We start from the raw sequence: 16,606 nt of genomic DNA on the forward strand, positions 1-16,606 counted from the left end.
GCTCAGGTGTATCCTGTCTCCATTGATCATCCTTGAGATGTTTCTACAACTTGATTGGAGTCAACCTGTGGTAAATTCAATTGATTGGATATGACTTAGAACGGCTACAGTCTACATAAGGTCCAACAGTTGACAGTGCATGTCAGAGCAAAAACCAAGGCATGAGACCAAAGGAATTGTCCATAGAGCTCCGAGACAGGATTGTGCCGAGGCACAGATCTGGGAAAGGGTACCAAAAAATGTCTGCAGCATTGAAGGTCCCCTAGAACACCATCATTCTTAAATGGAAGAAGTTTGGAATCACCAAGACTCTTCCTAGAGCTGGCCGCCCGGCCAACCTGAGCAATCTGGGGAGAAGGGCCTTGGTCAGGGAGGTGACCAAGAACCCGATGGTCACTCTGACAGAGCTCTAGAGTTCCTCTGTGGAGATGGGAGAACCTTCCAGAAGGACAACCATCTCTGCAGCACTCCACCAATCAGGCCTTTATGGTAGAGTGGCCAGACGGAAGCCACTCCTCAGTGAAAGGCACAAGACAGCCCGATTGGAGTTTGCCAAAAAGCACCTAAAGACTATCAGACCATGAGAAACAAGATTCTCTGGTCTAATGAAACCAAGATTTATCTCTTTGGCCCAAATGCCAAGTGTCACGTCTGGAGGAAACCTGGCACCGCCCCTACGGTGAAGCATGGTGGTGGCAGCATCATGCTGTGGGATGTTTTTCAGCGGCAGGGACTAGGAGACTAGTTAGAATCAAGGGAAAGATGAACGGAGCAAAGTACAGAGAGATCCTTTATGAAAACCTGCTCCAGAGTGCTCAGGACCTCAAACTGGGGCGAAGGTTCTCCTTCCAACAGGACAACGACCCTAAGCACACAGCCAAGACAATGCAGAAGTGGCTTCGGGACAAGTCTCTGAATGTCCTTGAGTGGCCTAGCCAGAGTCCGAACTTTAAGCCAATCGAACATCTCTGGAGAGACCTGAAAATAGCTGTGCAGCGATGCTCCCCATCCAACCTGACAGAGATTGAGAGGATCTGCAGAGAAGAATGGGAGAAACTCCCTAAATGCAGGTGTGCCACGCTTGTAGCGTCATACCCAAGAAGACTCAAGGCTGTAATCACTGCCAAAGATGCTTCAACAAAGTACTGAGAAAAGTGTCTGAACACTTCCGTAAGTGTGATATTTCAGTTGTTTTATTTTTAATAAATTATCAACATTTTCTAAACACCTGTTTTTGCTTTGTCATTGTGAGGTATTGTGTGTAGACTGAGGAAGGAAAAAAACAATTTCATCAAGTTGAGAATAAAGCTGTAACGGAACAAAAATTGAAAAGTCAAAGGGTCTGAATACTTTCTGAAGGCACTGTACCGTAACTGTACACAGATACAAAGAGTATCGTGACAGAGTTTTGGAAATGCTCAGCTCTCCACACAATACAGGCACTACTGCAGGAAACACACACATACGTATGCACGCACGCACACACACACACACAAACAAAATAACATACACACGCTTCTTTGGAATGGGCCCTGCTCCTGCCCTGTTACCAGTTGAACTGAAAAATGACTATGTTGATCCAGGGGAATATGCAATGCCACATACAAACGAGGAACATGGGTATTAATGCACCAGACACAGAGAGAAATAGCACAATGGGGTGTAGTCGCCTCATTAAATCTACTTCCACCTGTTTTTCAGTTTCTCTTTTCTTTTTTTTGAGCGGCTACAGAAATTCTATGGATGGATGGATGGGTGAATAGGCCAATAGGACTCACTGGTGTTGCATTGTGATCCGACCCAGCCGTCTGGACAGTGGCAGGCCCCTGTCAGGTGATCACATCTCCCCCCATTAGAACACTGACACTGCAGCTGACACTCCAGCCCATGGAATCCTTCAGGGCACGCTGCACAAACACAAACGGCACATCGAAACGCATGCACACACACACACACACACACACACACACACACACACACACACACACACACACACACACACACACACACACACACACACACACACACACACACACAGTCACATTCCAAACATATCATGTGGGCATTCTTCACATACAGTACATACACAACCATACTCTAATTGGTTATCCAACACACACTTACGTTTTTCACAGTAGGTGCCTGTCCAACCAGGCAGGCAGGTGCAGGCTCCACCCATATGCTCACAGGCCGCCTCATTGGCACACTGGCACCTGCGTCTGCAGCCAGCGCCAAAGGAGCCCTCTGGGCACTCTGTTTCAGCGCCAGGGTAGAGACAGAGAGAAAGAGCTTAGAGAGAAACTAAAACACTTTTCCCTGCTAGTGACTTTGTTATTAAACAGTGTCAGGCAGAGAAGGCCCCAACCCAGCTAGTCTATGTACAGTCACACACATTGACACACACACACTCACACAAACCAGTGGAGGCTCCTCAGAGGAAGAAAGGGGAGGAATTTTAGAAAAATTATCCCTTTAGATAAAACTATACTAAATATGTCACCAAATACCTGATTAAAACACACTTTTGCAATGAATGTTTACAGTAGTCTCAACAGTATCCTCAAGGGTAGCACCATAGTGTAGTCTCAGCACAGCTATTTTCTAGCCTTCTCTGGCTACATTGACTTCAATACAAAACCTAGGAGGATCGTGCTCCTCACCCACTTCCATAGACCTACAGTACATGGTAAAGCTTCACTCCTTTCTATACTCAAGTCCAGCTCTCTCAGGTGTGAGAGGTTGAGACCAGAGAGACCAGCGAAGCACAGCCTTCCTCTATGACCCTACTTCCAGAGGACGTCCTCCAACCAATCAAAGCTTTTGCAGTATGAACTAACATGTTGTCCATCCAATCAAAGGATCAGAGAATGAACCTAGCACTACGTGTGTGTGATTTTTGTGAGTTGGTGACATTGTTGGATAGATTGAGATTGAGATCGTTTTTAGGATATTATTCAATTCAAATTAGTTTGTTCACACTACAGGTGACGGGGGAGGTAGATGATATATTGTTTTCTTGGTTTTAGAACTTTATATTTGTGTCGCATTAGTGTAATTTATTTAAATTTGCCTTGCCAACTTCAGTGGCAAGTAGCTAGCTAGCAGAGTGCAGTTTTCTCTGCCAGAACGACGAACGCCAACTACAATGTAGTGGATTTTTTGTTGAAAAACCCCTTTCATTGCCCACATCAGATTCAAGCTTCTGGGAAAAAGCCCTGTCATGGATGAAGGCCTGCATATTCAAAGTACGAGAAGGTGAAACAGGGATGTTCTCAAGCAGCTTATCGACAAAGCTGCATTTTTGGCTATGTAAGAGTTGGCACAATGAGAGGGAAACAAGGGCAACTACAAGGTAATTCCACGTTACGATGCTGAGAATATGGACGTTTCTAATGTCTTCTCTGGGACGCAGAAATAAATTCAAAATGATTTCATAGCTCAATCCATTAAAAGTTATATAAAAAAAAGCCTACTGGGCACACATTGGTTGAATCAACATTGTGTCCACGTAATTTCAACAAAATTACATTGAACCAACATGGAATAGACAATGTATTGACATCTGTGCCCAGTGGAGGTTGACGCAGAGGGCGCTTTCCACTTTGCTCCGATATTTATTTAGCAAACGGAATGACCCCCGACAGACACAAGAAAATACTCTTGACATAAATGCTATAGCAGCCTAGTCTACACCTAAACATTAGTGATATTGACATGCTATATGAGATGAAAACAAGACAATTTCTCAGTCTGATCAACTGTAGGCTACTAACAGCAGCTGCATACAGCCTATACGTCCTGTCCATCTGGTAAACGAATTCATAACAATGTATTTAAAGTCCATTTGTTTGTGTGAGTAGAAAATGTGAATGTGATCAAATTTGGCTTATATTCCAACTCGGCCTGGCTCGGCTGCCTAGGATTAATCAATCAACACAACAGTGATGACAAAGACTGTGAATTATAGAATTTTAACTAGGCCAACAGTTGCATAGGCCTACACCAGTGGTTCCCAAACTTGTTATAGTCCCGTACCCCTTCAAACATTCAACCTCCAGCTGCGTACCCCCTCCATTACCAGGGTCAGCGCACTCTCAAATGTTGTTTTTTGCCATCATTGTAAGGCTGCCACACTATACGATACATTTATTAAACATAAGAATGAGTGTGAGTTGTCACACCCGGCTCGTGGGAAGTGACAAAGAGCTCTTATAGGACCAGGGCTCAAATAATAATATAATAATAATTCATAATTTTGCTCTTTATTTAGCCATCTTACATGTAAAACGTTATTTGTTCATTAAAAATTGTGAATAACTCACCACAGGTTAATGAGAAGGGTGTGCTTGAAAGGATGCACATAACTCTGCAATGTTGGGTTGTATTGGAGAGAGTCTCAGTCTTAAATCATTTTCCACACACAGTCTGTGCCTGTGTTTAGTTTTCATGCTAGTGAGGGCCGAGAATCCACTCTCACATAGGTACGTGGTTGCAAAGGTCATCAGTGTCTTAACAGCGCGATTTGCCAAGACAGGATACTCTGAGCGCAGACCAATCCAGAAATCTGGCAGTGGCTTCTGATTAAATTACATTTTCATAGAACCGCTTGTTGCAATTTCGATGAGGCTCTCTTGTTCAGATATCCGTAAGTGGACTGGAGGCAGGGCATAAAAGGGATAACCAATCCAGTTGTTTGTGTCATCCACTTCGGGAAAGAACCTGCGAAACTGCACACAAACAATCATACAATGATGAAAAGACCTGTGTGTTGCCCTCGTTAATGCAGACAGAGAAGAGCTCCAACTTCTTAATCATAGCCTCAATTTTGTTCCGCACATTGAATCTAGTTGCGGAGAGTCCCTGTAATCTTAGATTCAGATCATTCAGGTGAGAAAAAACATCACCCAGATAGGCCAGTCGTGTGAAAAACTCATCATCATGCAAGCGGTCAGACAAGTGAAAATCATGGTGAGTAAAGAAAACTTTAAGCTCGTCTCTTAATTCAAAAAAACTTCTCAATACTTTGCTCCTTCATAACCAGCGCACTTCTGTATGTTGTAAAAGCGTTACATGGTCGCTGCCCATTTCATTGCATAGTGCAGAAAATACACGAGAGTTCAGGGGCCTTGCTCTAACAACCATTTTCACTGTAGTGTCCAAAACGTCTTTCAAGCTGTCAGGCATTCCCTTGGCAGCAAGAGCCTCTCAGTGGATGCTGCGCTGCAGTGTACCCAAGAGGCGTCGGAAGCAACTGCTTGCACGCACGTTACCACTCCACTGTCTCCCTGTCATTCTAGGCAGAGTTCCTCTTTCCAGTGTCTGTGTTCTTTTCCCCATCTTAATCTTTTCTTTTTATTGGCAAGTCTGAGATATGGCTTTTTCTTTGCAACTCTGCCTCGAAGGCCAACATCCCGGAGTCGCCTCTTCACTGTTGACGTTGAGACTGGTGTTTTGCGGTTACTATTTAATGAAGCTGCCAGTTGAGGACTTGTGAGGCATCTGCTTCTCAAACTAGACACTCTAATGTACTTGTCCTCCTGCTCAGTTGTGCACCGGGGCCTCCCACTCCTCTTTCTGTTCTGGTCAGAGACAGTTTGCGCTGTTCTGTGAAGGGAGTTGTACACAGCGTTGTACAACATTTTCAGTTTCTTGGAAATTTCTCACATGGAATAGCCTTCATTTCTCAGAACAAGAACAGACTGACGAGTTTCAGAAGAAAGTTATTGTTTCTGGCCATTTTGAGCCTGTAATTAAACCCACAAACGCTGATGTTCCAGATACTCCAACTAGTCTAAAGAAGGCCAGTTTTATTGATTCTTTAATCAGGACAACAGTTTTCAGAGATGTGCTAACATAATTGCAAAAGGGTTTTCTAATGATCAATTAGCCTTTTAAAATGATACACCTGGATTAGCTAACACAATGTGCCATTGGAACGCAGGAGTGATGGTTGCTGGTAATGGGCTTATGTAGATATTCAATTTTAAAAATCTGCCATTTCCAGCTACAATAGTCATTTACAACATTAACAATGTCTACACTGTATTTCTGATCAATTTGATGTTATTTAAATGGACAAAAAATTGCTTTTCTTTCAAAAACAAGGACATTTCTAAGTGACCCCAAACTTTTGAATGGTAGTGTAAGTGAACCCCAAATGAATGTAATTCTCATCATATTTGCGCCTCTTCGATGGTCCAATGTCCATGTTTGTTGTTCGGTGCTTTCCCAGGTAAGGAGGCAGTAGCTCTTCATCAGATTCATCAGATTCACACCTGTCAGTGTCCATGCTAGCTGGGCTAACAACAAATGTAGAATTACTGATGCTAGCATTGGATGTGCTCGTGGAAGCAGAACAACTTGTGTCATCGACAGGTGCAGATGTAGAACTGTTGGTAGTAGCAGTACTACCAGTAGAGCTGGTATGTGTCTCTATGGACGTGGGCCTTTATTTCTTACCATTTATCAATTTTCGAAAAAACGAAATGAGCAGCAGCTATGTTTGGCTACATACGGACCGTTAGTGGAATTCCCGCGAGAGAGTAACGGTTAATTTGATTGGATGTTAATTATTTGACTAAGCTACCTGTATTTGACATTGTGTTGTTATTTCGCTAGACGGAATCATTTTATTTGTGGCAGTGAAACGAGGCTATTAAGAACAGGTAGGATTACTACTTTATATTCTGAAAGGAGTTGTTGTTGTTTGTAACTGTGTAGGACAAGAAAGCGCATGCAGTCTCCATTAGCCTAGCTAGCTAGCTCGCTTAACTAGCTTCTCATGTTTTTTACTTTTAAAGGGTTTTTATTTAACTAGGAAAGTTAAATACCGTCAATACAGGTATTACGCAATCATATTGGATGATAAATAACCTTGCTATGGCAACTATTAGTCTTGGTTGGTTGCTGTCCCTTGATTTTTGAAACACACTTTGTCCCATTCTCCTAAATGTTCCAAGTCACCAGCCTCCATTAACACACACACACACTCACACACTCACACTAGAAAGGAGATATTTATGTTTGTACTCTGTTGGCAGCGTGGTCCTGTGTAGCCCGCCTCACAGCGACACTGTCCCGTGATGAGGTCGCAGCTGCCATCGTTGTCCGGGCAATCACACACGTTGGCACAGTCCACCCCCCAGCGCCCGGCGTCACACGCTACCATGGAGACAGAGGTCAGAGGTCAAAAGTCATGACCTCCACAACTGGGTAGGGGGCTTAAAGGGAGAACAGAGTGCTATTTCAGACGCACAAGACCTTTCAGTATTTCAAATGTCTCTCCAAATCAAAGTGAACATGATCAAAAAAGGAACCAACTAATGAAGTACAGTGTTATCCCCTGGGGGCGATGTCTGCGCCCCCGCAGAAAATGTATTAGCTAAATAAAAATTCCCATAAAAACCTATCAGTTAAAGCTAGAGATATCTGTTTTTTTGCATTGGATGCGTCTCAATCTACGACACCCGCGTATGTCGCACTTCCACATCTGCGGTGAAAGGGGACAGAGCGAGAGCGCTGCTTGTCACACCATGAGACAACTCGAAAATTGTAGCGTCCGAACGGTTTGGCCTACAAAACTATTATGACCCCTCTATGGAAAGATTGGACTTTCACACACATTACGGTGTTCTCCCTTTTGTGTGTCGTCGTGGAGAGGTGAGACTCTCACGAACACGTACAGTACATGTCGGTTGATTGGCTCTTGGACACGCCCACACAAGACTCGTCTGAAGGTCCCCGGGGACTAGTTCATTTTCTAAAATGGAATTACAGTGTACAGTTCATATAAGGAAATCGGTCAATTGAAATTAATTCATTAGGTTCTAATCGATGGATTTCACATGACTATGGTAGGTCCGCCCACTTGGCAGTCAGGCCCACCCACTGGGGAACCAGGCCCAGACAATCAGAATTAGGATTTCTCCACAAAAGGGCTTTATTCCAGACAGAGATAGTCATCAGCAACCCCCCACTCCCACTCAGACGATCCCCCAGGTGAAGAAGCCGGATGTGGAGGTCCTGGGCTGGCGTGGTTACACGTGGTCTGTGGTTGTGAGGCCGGTTGGACGTACTGCCAAATTCTCTAAAACAACGTTAGAGGCAGCTTATGGTAGAGTAATGAACATTCAATTATCTGGCAACAACTCTGGTGGACATTCCTGCAGTCAGCTTGCCAATTGCACGCTCCCTCAAAACTTGAGACATCTGTGGCCTGGTGTTGTGTGACTAAACTGCACATTTCAAAGTGGCCTTATATTGTCCCCAACACAAGGTGCACCTGTGTAATGATCATGCTGTTTAATCAACTTCTTGATATGCCACACTTGTCAGGTGGACGGATTATCTTGGCAAAGGAGAAATGCTCACTAACAGGGATGTAAACACACAAACATTTGAGAGAAATACTTTTTTTGTGCGTGAACATTTCTAGGATTTTTTATTTCAGCTAATGTAACATGGGACCAACACTTTATATGTTGCATTTATATTTTTGTTCGGTGTACATATGGACACTTGTTAGTGCCAAAAATAAGGGGTTAAATACATGTAAAAAAAAAAATAACTGCTGTTTCCTGGTCTTTCTTATTTCTCTCAGATACATGTATAGGACAGACACTTCAGAACAAACTTCCTTTCGATTTTTGGGGGGACTATCTGTTGCTCAATGTAGTGAATCTGTTATTCAACGCGTTTGCATTGGCTAATAGCACTAAGCCCAAATAAAATGTTTCATTAAAAAATGATAATAAAATAAATTATACTTCAAGGTGTCTTAAAATTCAAAAGCAAATAGCTAAATGATCCTTGGTATGACTTTCTTAAAATAATTCCATATATAGTGCCTTCAGAAAGTATTCACACCCCTTAACATTTTCCACATTTTGTTACGTTACAGCCTCATTCTAAAAGGTATTAAATTGTTTTTTCCTCATCAATCTACACACAATATCCCATATTGACAAAGCAAAAAAAAAGTTATTCAGATCCTTTACTCGGTATTGTTGTTGAAGCACCTTTGGCAGTGATTACAGCATCCAATCTTTTAGGGTATGACGCTACAATCTTTGCACACCTGTATTTGGGGAGTTTCTCCCATTCTTCTTTGCAGATCCTCTCAAGCTCTGTCAGGTTGGATTGGGAGCGTTGCTGCACAGCTATTTTCAGGTCTCTCCAGAGATGTTCGCACCACCATGCGTCACCGTAGGGATGGTGCCAGGTTTCCTCCAGAAGTGACGCTTGGCATTCCAGCCAAAGAGTTCAATCTTGGTTTCATCAGACAAGATAATCTTGTTTCTCATGGTCTGAGAGTCTTCAGGTGCCTTTTGGCAAACTCAAAGAGGGCTGTTATGTGCCTTTTACTGAGGAGTGGCTTCCGTCTGGCCACTCGACCGTAAATATCTGATTGTTGGAGAGCTGCAGAGATGGTTGTCCTTCTGGAAAGTTCTCCCATCTCCACAGATGAACTCTAGCTCTGTCAGAGTGACCATCGGGTTCTTTGTCACCTCCCTGACCAAGGCCCTTCTCCCCCGATTGCTCAGTTTGGCCAGGTGGCCAGCTCTAGGAAGAGTCTTGGTGGTTCCAAACTTCTTCCATTTAAGAATGTGAGAGGGCACTGTGTTCTTGGGGACCTTCAATGCTGCAGACATTTTTTGGTACCCTTCCCCCAATCTGTGCCTCGACACGATCTTGTCTTGGAGCTCTATGGACAATTCCTTCGACCTCATGGCTTGGTTTTTCCTCTGACATGACCTGTCAACTGTGGGACCTTATATAAACAGGTGTGTGCCTTTCCAAATCATGTCCAATCAATTGCATTTACCACATATGGACTCCAAGTTGTAGAAACATCTCAAAGATGATCAATGGAAACAGGATGCACATGAGCTCAATTTTGAGTCTACTAGAAAAGGGTATGAATACTGATCTAAATAAGGTATTTCTGTTTTTTCTTTTATATAAATTTGTAAACATTTCTAAAACTGTTTTCGCTTTATTATGGGGTATTGTGTGTAGATTGCTGAGTTCTTTTCCCTCCTCATTTCATCCATTTTAGAATACGGCTGAAACGTAACAAAATGTGGAAAAAGTCAAAGGGCCTGAATACTTTCCAAAGGCACTGTAGCTTAGTAGAACGCCCTCTCCCGGATTAGACAGGGTTTAGACTCTTATGGGTTATTATCACTATAATTGCAAGCCGTAGTGGTAGCAGAGCTGGATTCACTACTATATGAAGTCTTTCAAATACGTTTGCTTTAGCCAGATGTGTACGGTTTACAATTTTTCGACTCTTCTATTGGTTCCCTTGTGCCAGGGAAACTCAATTAAATCAATCAGATTGAAATAATATTTGATTTGAACCCAGGTCTGAGTTGTAGGGGGGGGTCATAAAGTACTACAGTATTGATTGTGGCTGTCAGCCTTACCTCTACTGCAGCTGGGTCCAGTCCATCCTTCAGGACAGGCACAGCGGCCCGTCAAAGGGTGGCAGCGCCCACCGTTATCGCACCGACAGCGTAGCTGGCAACCCAGGCCAAATCTACCCAACAGGCAGACTAAGAGACAGAGATAGTATGGTAAAATATATAGGGCTGGGAATTACCAGGGACCTCACGATACGATATTATCACATTCCTTAGGTGCCGATAAGATATACATTGAGATTCTATACATATCACGTATTGAAATTCGATACTGCAATTTTATTGTGATTTGATGTTCCAAACATATTGCTCACTACTGTATATGTCTGCTGCAGAGGAACAAGAGAGACATGAGGAAACGAGTTTAGGAGATACAGTGCTTTGTTGAAGCACCTTTGGCAGCGATTACAGTCTCGAGTCTTCTTGATTATGACACTACAAACTTGACACACCTGTATTTGGGAAATTTCTCCAATTCTTCTCTGCAGATCCTCTCGAGCTCTGTCAGATTGAATGGGGAGCGTTGCTGTACAGCTATTTTCAGGTCTCTCCAGAGATGTTCGATCGGGTTCAAGCCTGGGCTCTGGCTGTGCCACTCAAGGACATTCAGAGACTTGTCCCGAAGCCCTCCTGTGTTGTCTTGGCTGTGTGCTTAGGGTTGTTGTCCTGTTATAAGGTGAACCTTTGCCCCAGTCTGAGGTCCTGAGCGCTCTGTATCAGGTTTTCATCAAGGATCTCTGTACTTTGCTCCTTTCATCTTTGCCTTGATCCTGACTAGTCTCCCAGTCAATGCCACTGAAAAACATCCTCACAGCATGATACTGACACTCTTGACTCTTGGCATTCAGGCCAAAGAGTTCCATCTTGGTTTCATCATACCAGAGATTATGTGCCTTTACTGAGGAGTGGCTTCCGTCTGGCCACTCTACCATAAAGGCCTGATTTGGGGAGTGCTGCAGAGATGGTTGTCCTTCTGGAAGGTTCTCCCATCTCCACAGAGGAACTCTAGAGCTCTGTCAGAGTGACCATCGGGTTCTTTGTCACCTCCCTGACCAAGGCCCTTCTCCCCCGATTTCTCAGTTTGGCCGGGCGGCCAGCTCTAGGAAGAGATGGGTTCCAAACTTCTTCCATTTAAGAATGATGGAGACCACTGTGTTCTTGGGGACCTTCAATGCTGCAGACATTTTTTGGTACCCTTCCCCAGATCTGTGCCTCGACACAATCATGTCTCAGAACTCTACGGACAATTCCTTCGACCTCATGGCTTGCTCTGACATGCATTGTCAACTGTGGGACCATATATAGACAGGTGTGTGGCATTCGAAATCATGTCCAACCAATTGAATTTACCACAGGTGGACTCCAATCAAGTTGCAGAAACATCTTAAGGATGATCAATGGAAACAGGATGCTCAATTTCGAGTCTCATTGCAAAGGGTCTGAATACTTATGTAAATAAGGTATTTCTGTTTTTTCTGTAAATTTGCTAACATTTCTAAAAACCTGTTTTCACTTTGTCATTATGGGGTATTGTTTGTCGATTGCTGAGGATTTTTATTTATTTAATCCATTTTAGAATGAACAAAACGGGGAAAATTCAAGGGATCAGAATACTTTCCGAAGGCACTAAGTTCTCAAAACATGTTAGCACACCATTTAGAACATTGAGAACAAGCGATATGCTGAGAAATACCTTGAGCACAGGTACAGCTGACTAACTTAACCACTTAGCAAAAAATAATATTTTTGTTATATTATTTATTTATTTTTACTAATTGATACTTGGTCAGTGTCAATATTAAATTATCAAAAATTATATTGCGATACTCCACTGTATACATTTTCTCCCCCACCTCTACAATTATACTGAGTCTGAGGAGTGGTAACTAGCGTGTGTGTGCACGTGTGTCTCTCACCATTCTGACAAAGGGTGCCCATGTATCCAGGTTGGCAGCGGCACGTTCCATTGTGTTTGTCACACACTCCCCCGTTCTGACAGTGAGGACAGGAGCCTGAGCAGCCCACACCCCATCTACCCTCCTCACACTCTAACAAACAAACAGACAGAGAGAGAGAACGAGAGAGAAAAAGTGTGAGAGAGAGAACAACTCCAAAGACTACATGGTGAATTAATTGTTCCATTCTCCATCTCCTTAATACTATTAAGTATTATTATTCTGACCAGTGTCCCATGGTGAAAGAATGAACAGAGTAGTATTTCTCATGTCTTCTATGAAAATCAAATTTGATAAAGTGCTGTTTTAAAATATGTATAACTCGCAGTGGCGATTCTAACATCTAAATGTTGTTGGGGCAAAAAAAATGTTTTTGTGGGGAATGCATGCCAGCAAAGCCATTACACAACACTAAACAATACATTAATTGCACTATAATGGTGACAAATGGTGCCTACAAACTGTTAGGGCCTACATAAAGCTGTCCCAACAGAGTCCCAAAACCTTACCAATACTACACCTGGCTATCAGCGGAACCTTGTCTGGCAGCGAAACAGTTCATTCAGGCTCATTTACTGCCTTTAAAAAGAACATAGCTGATATGGCTGATTTGCGTAAACAATTGTGGTTTCTTCTGACAATTGAGATGTACAAAATATGGCATAAGGGGCGACAAGCGGACAAGAGTCAATGCGTAATTTTGATTAAGACATTAATGAGCGAGCTAGGACGGACGTACTGTAGTCAATGTAACTATTTGTTCAGCACTTTTGAAATGTACAGCGACAGAATTCAGAACATGGGCCGTTCATACAGTGTTCTCCCTGTACACCAAGTCAGAATTATAGGATAAATAAAGGGGCATACAAGCAATGAAAGCGCTTACAATATTTTATAATTCTTTTTTTCTCTATAACAGGTTATATGTACACCACCAAATCAGAACAGTAGGTGAAATTAAGAGATACCAAATTATTAGGGCGAGGAACATGGACTCCTAACAGCATACTATACAGCATACACTTAGTATTACTTTCTGAGCTACAGTATATATATCTCCCTGGCATATTACATCATTTATGCAGCAGCGTACAAAACATTTTTGGACTCACCTTGTTGTGCTGTGCTCACTTGAACAGGAAGGTGGCGCGACGGTCCTTCGTGGGCAAATTTTGTCATCAAACTTTGTCATCAATCTGTCATTCTCTGGATTTATGGTGCTTTCAAGAAAACTGGAAACTCAGAGGGGAAAAAAAGATCATGACGACGTCAGTGATCTTCAGGTTGTAGCTCTAGAAAGAGGCCCGAGTTCCCGACTTACAATTCCGAGTTGGTTGACCGTTCAAAACGTATTTTCTCAGTCGGAGCTCGTTTTTTCCCCCCTGAGTTCCCAGTTGTCTTGAACTCACTGAAGTCAGATTTCCCAGTTCCGAGTTAAGTGGCTTTGAGCGCGGCAGAAATCATGCTGGATTGACAACGTTAAATGTTTATCATTTTAAGCTTGGAAAAACAACTCTTAAACCCAGACTTGGGACCACATAGCCAATCCACTGAATAGCAGGCTAGTGATTGCTTTGCAATGCTTGCAGTTAGCCACTAATTCCTTCCAAATCACTCATGTTGAATTTGCGATTTCCAACTTGTGTAATGTTTTGTCCAATGGCCGATGAGCACCGATACGTTTTATCTATAATTCCTCTTCATTATTTATCTTCATATGACAAGGATTAAAAGGCATTTGCCAGTAGATTGTCAACTTGATGATTATGACTGAGAGACTAAGAGTTTGAAAGTATGATGTTGACATGATCAGTCCAATCAAAGCTACTGTAGATATAACAACGATTTGACGTCATTTTATCTATGGCCAATGACTTCTAATGTAACTCTATGGCAGCACCCACGGGGGCTTGCATTTTGGTGGGTTGCCGCTGATAACTCTCTACAGAGGGTTTTTCTGACGACAAATACTCTTGATCTGTCTCTCTCTCTCTCTTTCTCTCTCCCTCACATGTGTACTATAATGGGTGCACAAGCCTTTTTTGTTAACATTGTTTTTATGGGTCCATATTGTGACACAACTCTTCCTGCGAAACAGTGAATGAAGAGAGGCTCCAATGCTTTAGCTGCCCCATCATTTTCCGTGCCGTTTTGGTTCATGTTGACCTTAGCCAGAGGTGAACAAGGCCGAGTAAAGACACTCGATGCGTCCCAAATGGCAGAGCCCTGGTACAAAGCAGTGCACTAAGTAGGGAATAGGGTACCATTTGGGACACAGCAAGTGTGGTGTGGAACTTAAGCCCTCACTTCTCTCTAAAACCGCCAGACTCAGTTCCATCTCCTCCTCCAAGGAGCTCGTATTCACAACAATGTCCAGGAGAAGCTCAAACGGACCCGAATGAAAGACATCAGAGATGGAATCACAACATGGTTTTTTTTGGGATTGTTTTACTATGGTTAGCCGTTGGAGAGAGATGTGTGGTCACATTGTTGAATGTAACACACATACTGCTGCGTCTCTGGCCAGCCCATCCCATGGTGATTTGAAGAGGGCTTTTAAAGAGGGCCGACCATGGCCGATATTGCTGCACAGGGATATTTCCATGCCGGTATGCCAGGATATTCCTATTGGATTTGTCATTATGCCTGGGCCAGCCAGATGAGGATGGGCTCCGGTTCCAGGAGTACTGGTTCTTCTATCTAGTTTTCCTTTTTTCCCAAACACCTCGGAGGGTGAGGTTTTCTGTGACAGCTCTATGTTGTGCACTGTTGATACTCTATATTCCCAGTGCCTGACAAATGTCCTTGGATGTTTGCGTAGTACACATAAGAGAAAAGGCAGCAATATAACAAATATTTTTGGATTCAGTGATTGGAAACCACTCCACCAACCATCCCTGTTCCTCTTCCCCACTGCCCTATTAACATGTTGCCCCCCGTCCTTACCAGTCTCGCAGTGCTGTCCAGTCACACCGTCAAGACAGTGGCACTGTCCTGTCACCTTGTCACATGGCGCGCCAGAGCAGTGGCACAATTGGTTACATCCAGCCCCGTAGCGCCCCTTCAGGCAGTCTGTAAGAGAGGACACACACACACAGACATTCATGATTCATTGACAGATAGTATGATGATAGACAGAAGAAGTATTTATGCTTACACAGCTGTTTGGCTACCCTCAATTGACTTAATTTGGATGATTTTGATTTTGAAATTGACTTAATATGTTTCGATTGGATTGACATGTAGGAAATATGTGTGGATGTGTGTTGGACACCCTCTACTTATCCTGCATCAGTTTCTCTTGAAAGGTGGACCTGTCTAGCACAGCATGTCCAGAAACTCCCCATTTGCTACAGGTGTAGGATCTTAATTTGACCCGTTTCCCACAGCAGGAAATAATCCTGCCACAACAGGAAATGTGAATTAATTTGTGGATTAGAACTACGGAGCAGCTGCTGTACCCAATTTGATGGAAACCCGATTTGCCGTGGTTAAAGATACTGAGATTTCTGCCCATTTTTATTTTACATAGCTACGAAGGCAGTGGAGTGGGCAGCAGCTCCTGCTCAGTGCTCCTCTGCCGCATCACCCTCCTTGATCGGAAATGAACGCCTTTGTCTGGTGTAGCCTATAAACTCCATGTTGTACACAAAGGACATGTTGGACATGTTCAAACTATTGCATTCCATGCCTCAGTAGGATAGTTCATGTTATTCTGACCAGGAGGGAAGTCAGGCTACATGCTATGTCCACGATCAACATGGTCGTACAAACAAGCAGACACCTTTTTGGCCCCAATGCAAAACTCAAGTGGGGAGTTACATGCAGCTATGTACGCAGCATATCAAACACAGGCAACACATACATACACATACGCACACATGATTAGCAATGTAATATTCTTTAGCGATGTAATGTTGAAAAACAGCCTACAGCATCATGGTTCAGTAAGGGGGAGTAAAGAAAGAAACGTGAAGGGAGGTGGTGTGTGAGCAGCAGCTAATTAGAAACAATTACAAACTTTAGAAGCCCTTTTAAACCTCAAAAACAATTAATGATCCTACATATGTAATGTTGATGTACATGGGAAAGCAGCAATGTGCACTCTCTAGTAAAATTAATTGATGAGAGAGAGAGAGAGAACGTGCACATTGCTCACCACCCAACAATCACCCCAGAGCATCTGCACGACCACTCCCACCTGAGGAAGCAGACAGTAGGGATGTT

General features: G+C 43.2%; 1 protein-coding gene across 1 annotated transcript in view; it reads right to left on the bottom strand.

Annotated features, from left to right (window-relative positions):
- LOC129824294 (multiple epidermal growth factor-like domains protein 6) overlaps window positions 1-16,606 on the bottom strand; it is a 75,808-nt gene that overhangs the window by 16,325 nt on the left and 42,877 nt on the right. The window contains exons 15-20 of the mRNA XM_055883842.1: window positions 15,326-15,451; window positions 12,341-12,472; window positions 10,428-10,556; window positions 7,030-7,161; window positions 2,125-2,253; window positions 1,779-1,907 (exon numbers count right to left, since the gene is read on the bottom strand). Of these exons, the coding sequence (XP_055739817.1) occupies window positions 1,779-1,907; window positions 2,125-2,253; window positions 7,030-7,161; window positions 10,428-10,556; window positions 12,341-12,472; window positions 15,326-15,451 (777 nt within the window). The remainder of the gene's footprint in view (window positions 1-1,778; window positions 1,908-2,124; window positions 2,254-7,029; window positions 7,162-10,427; window positions 10,557-12,340; window positions 12,473-15,325; window positions 15,452-16,606) is intronic.

This window comes from Salvelinus fontinalis, chromosome 2, assembly GCF_029448725.1.
Source record: "Salvelinus fontinalis isolate EN_2023a chromosome 2, ASM2944872v1, whole genome shotgun sequence".
NCBI lineage: Eukaryota > Metazoa > Chordata > Actinopteri > Salmoniformes > Salmonidae > Salvelinus > Salvelinus fontinalis.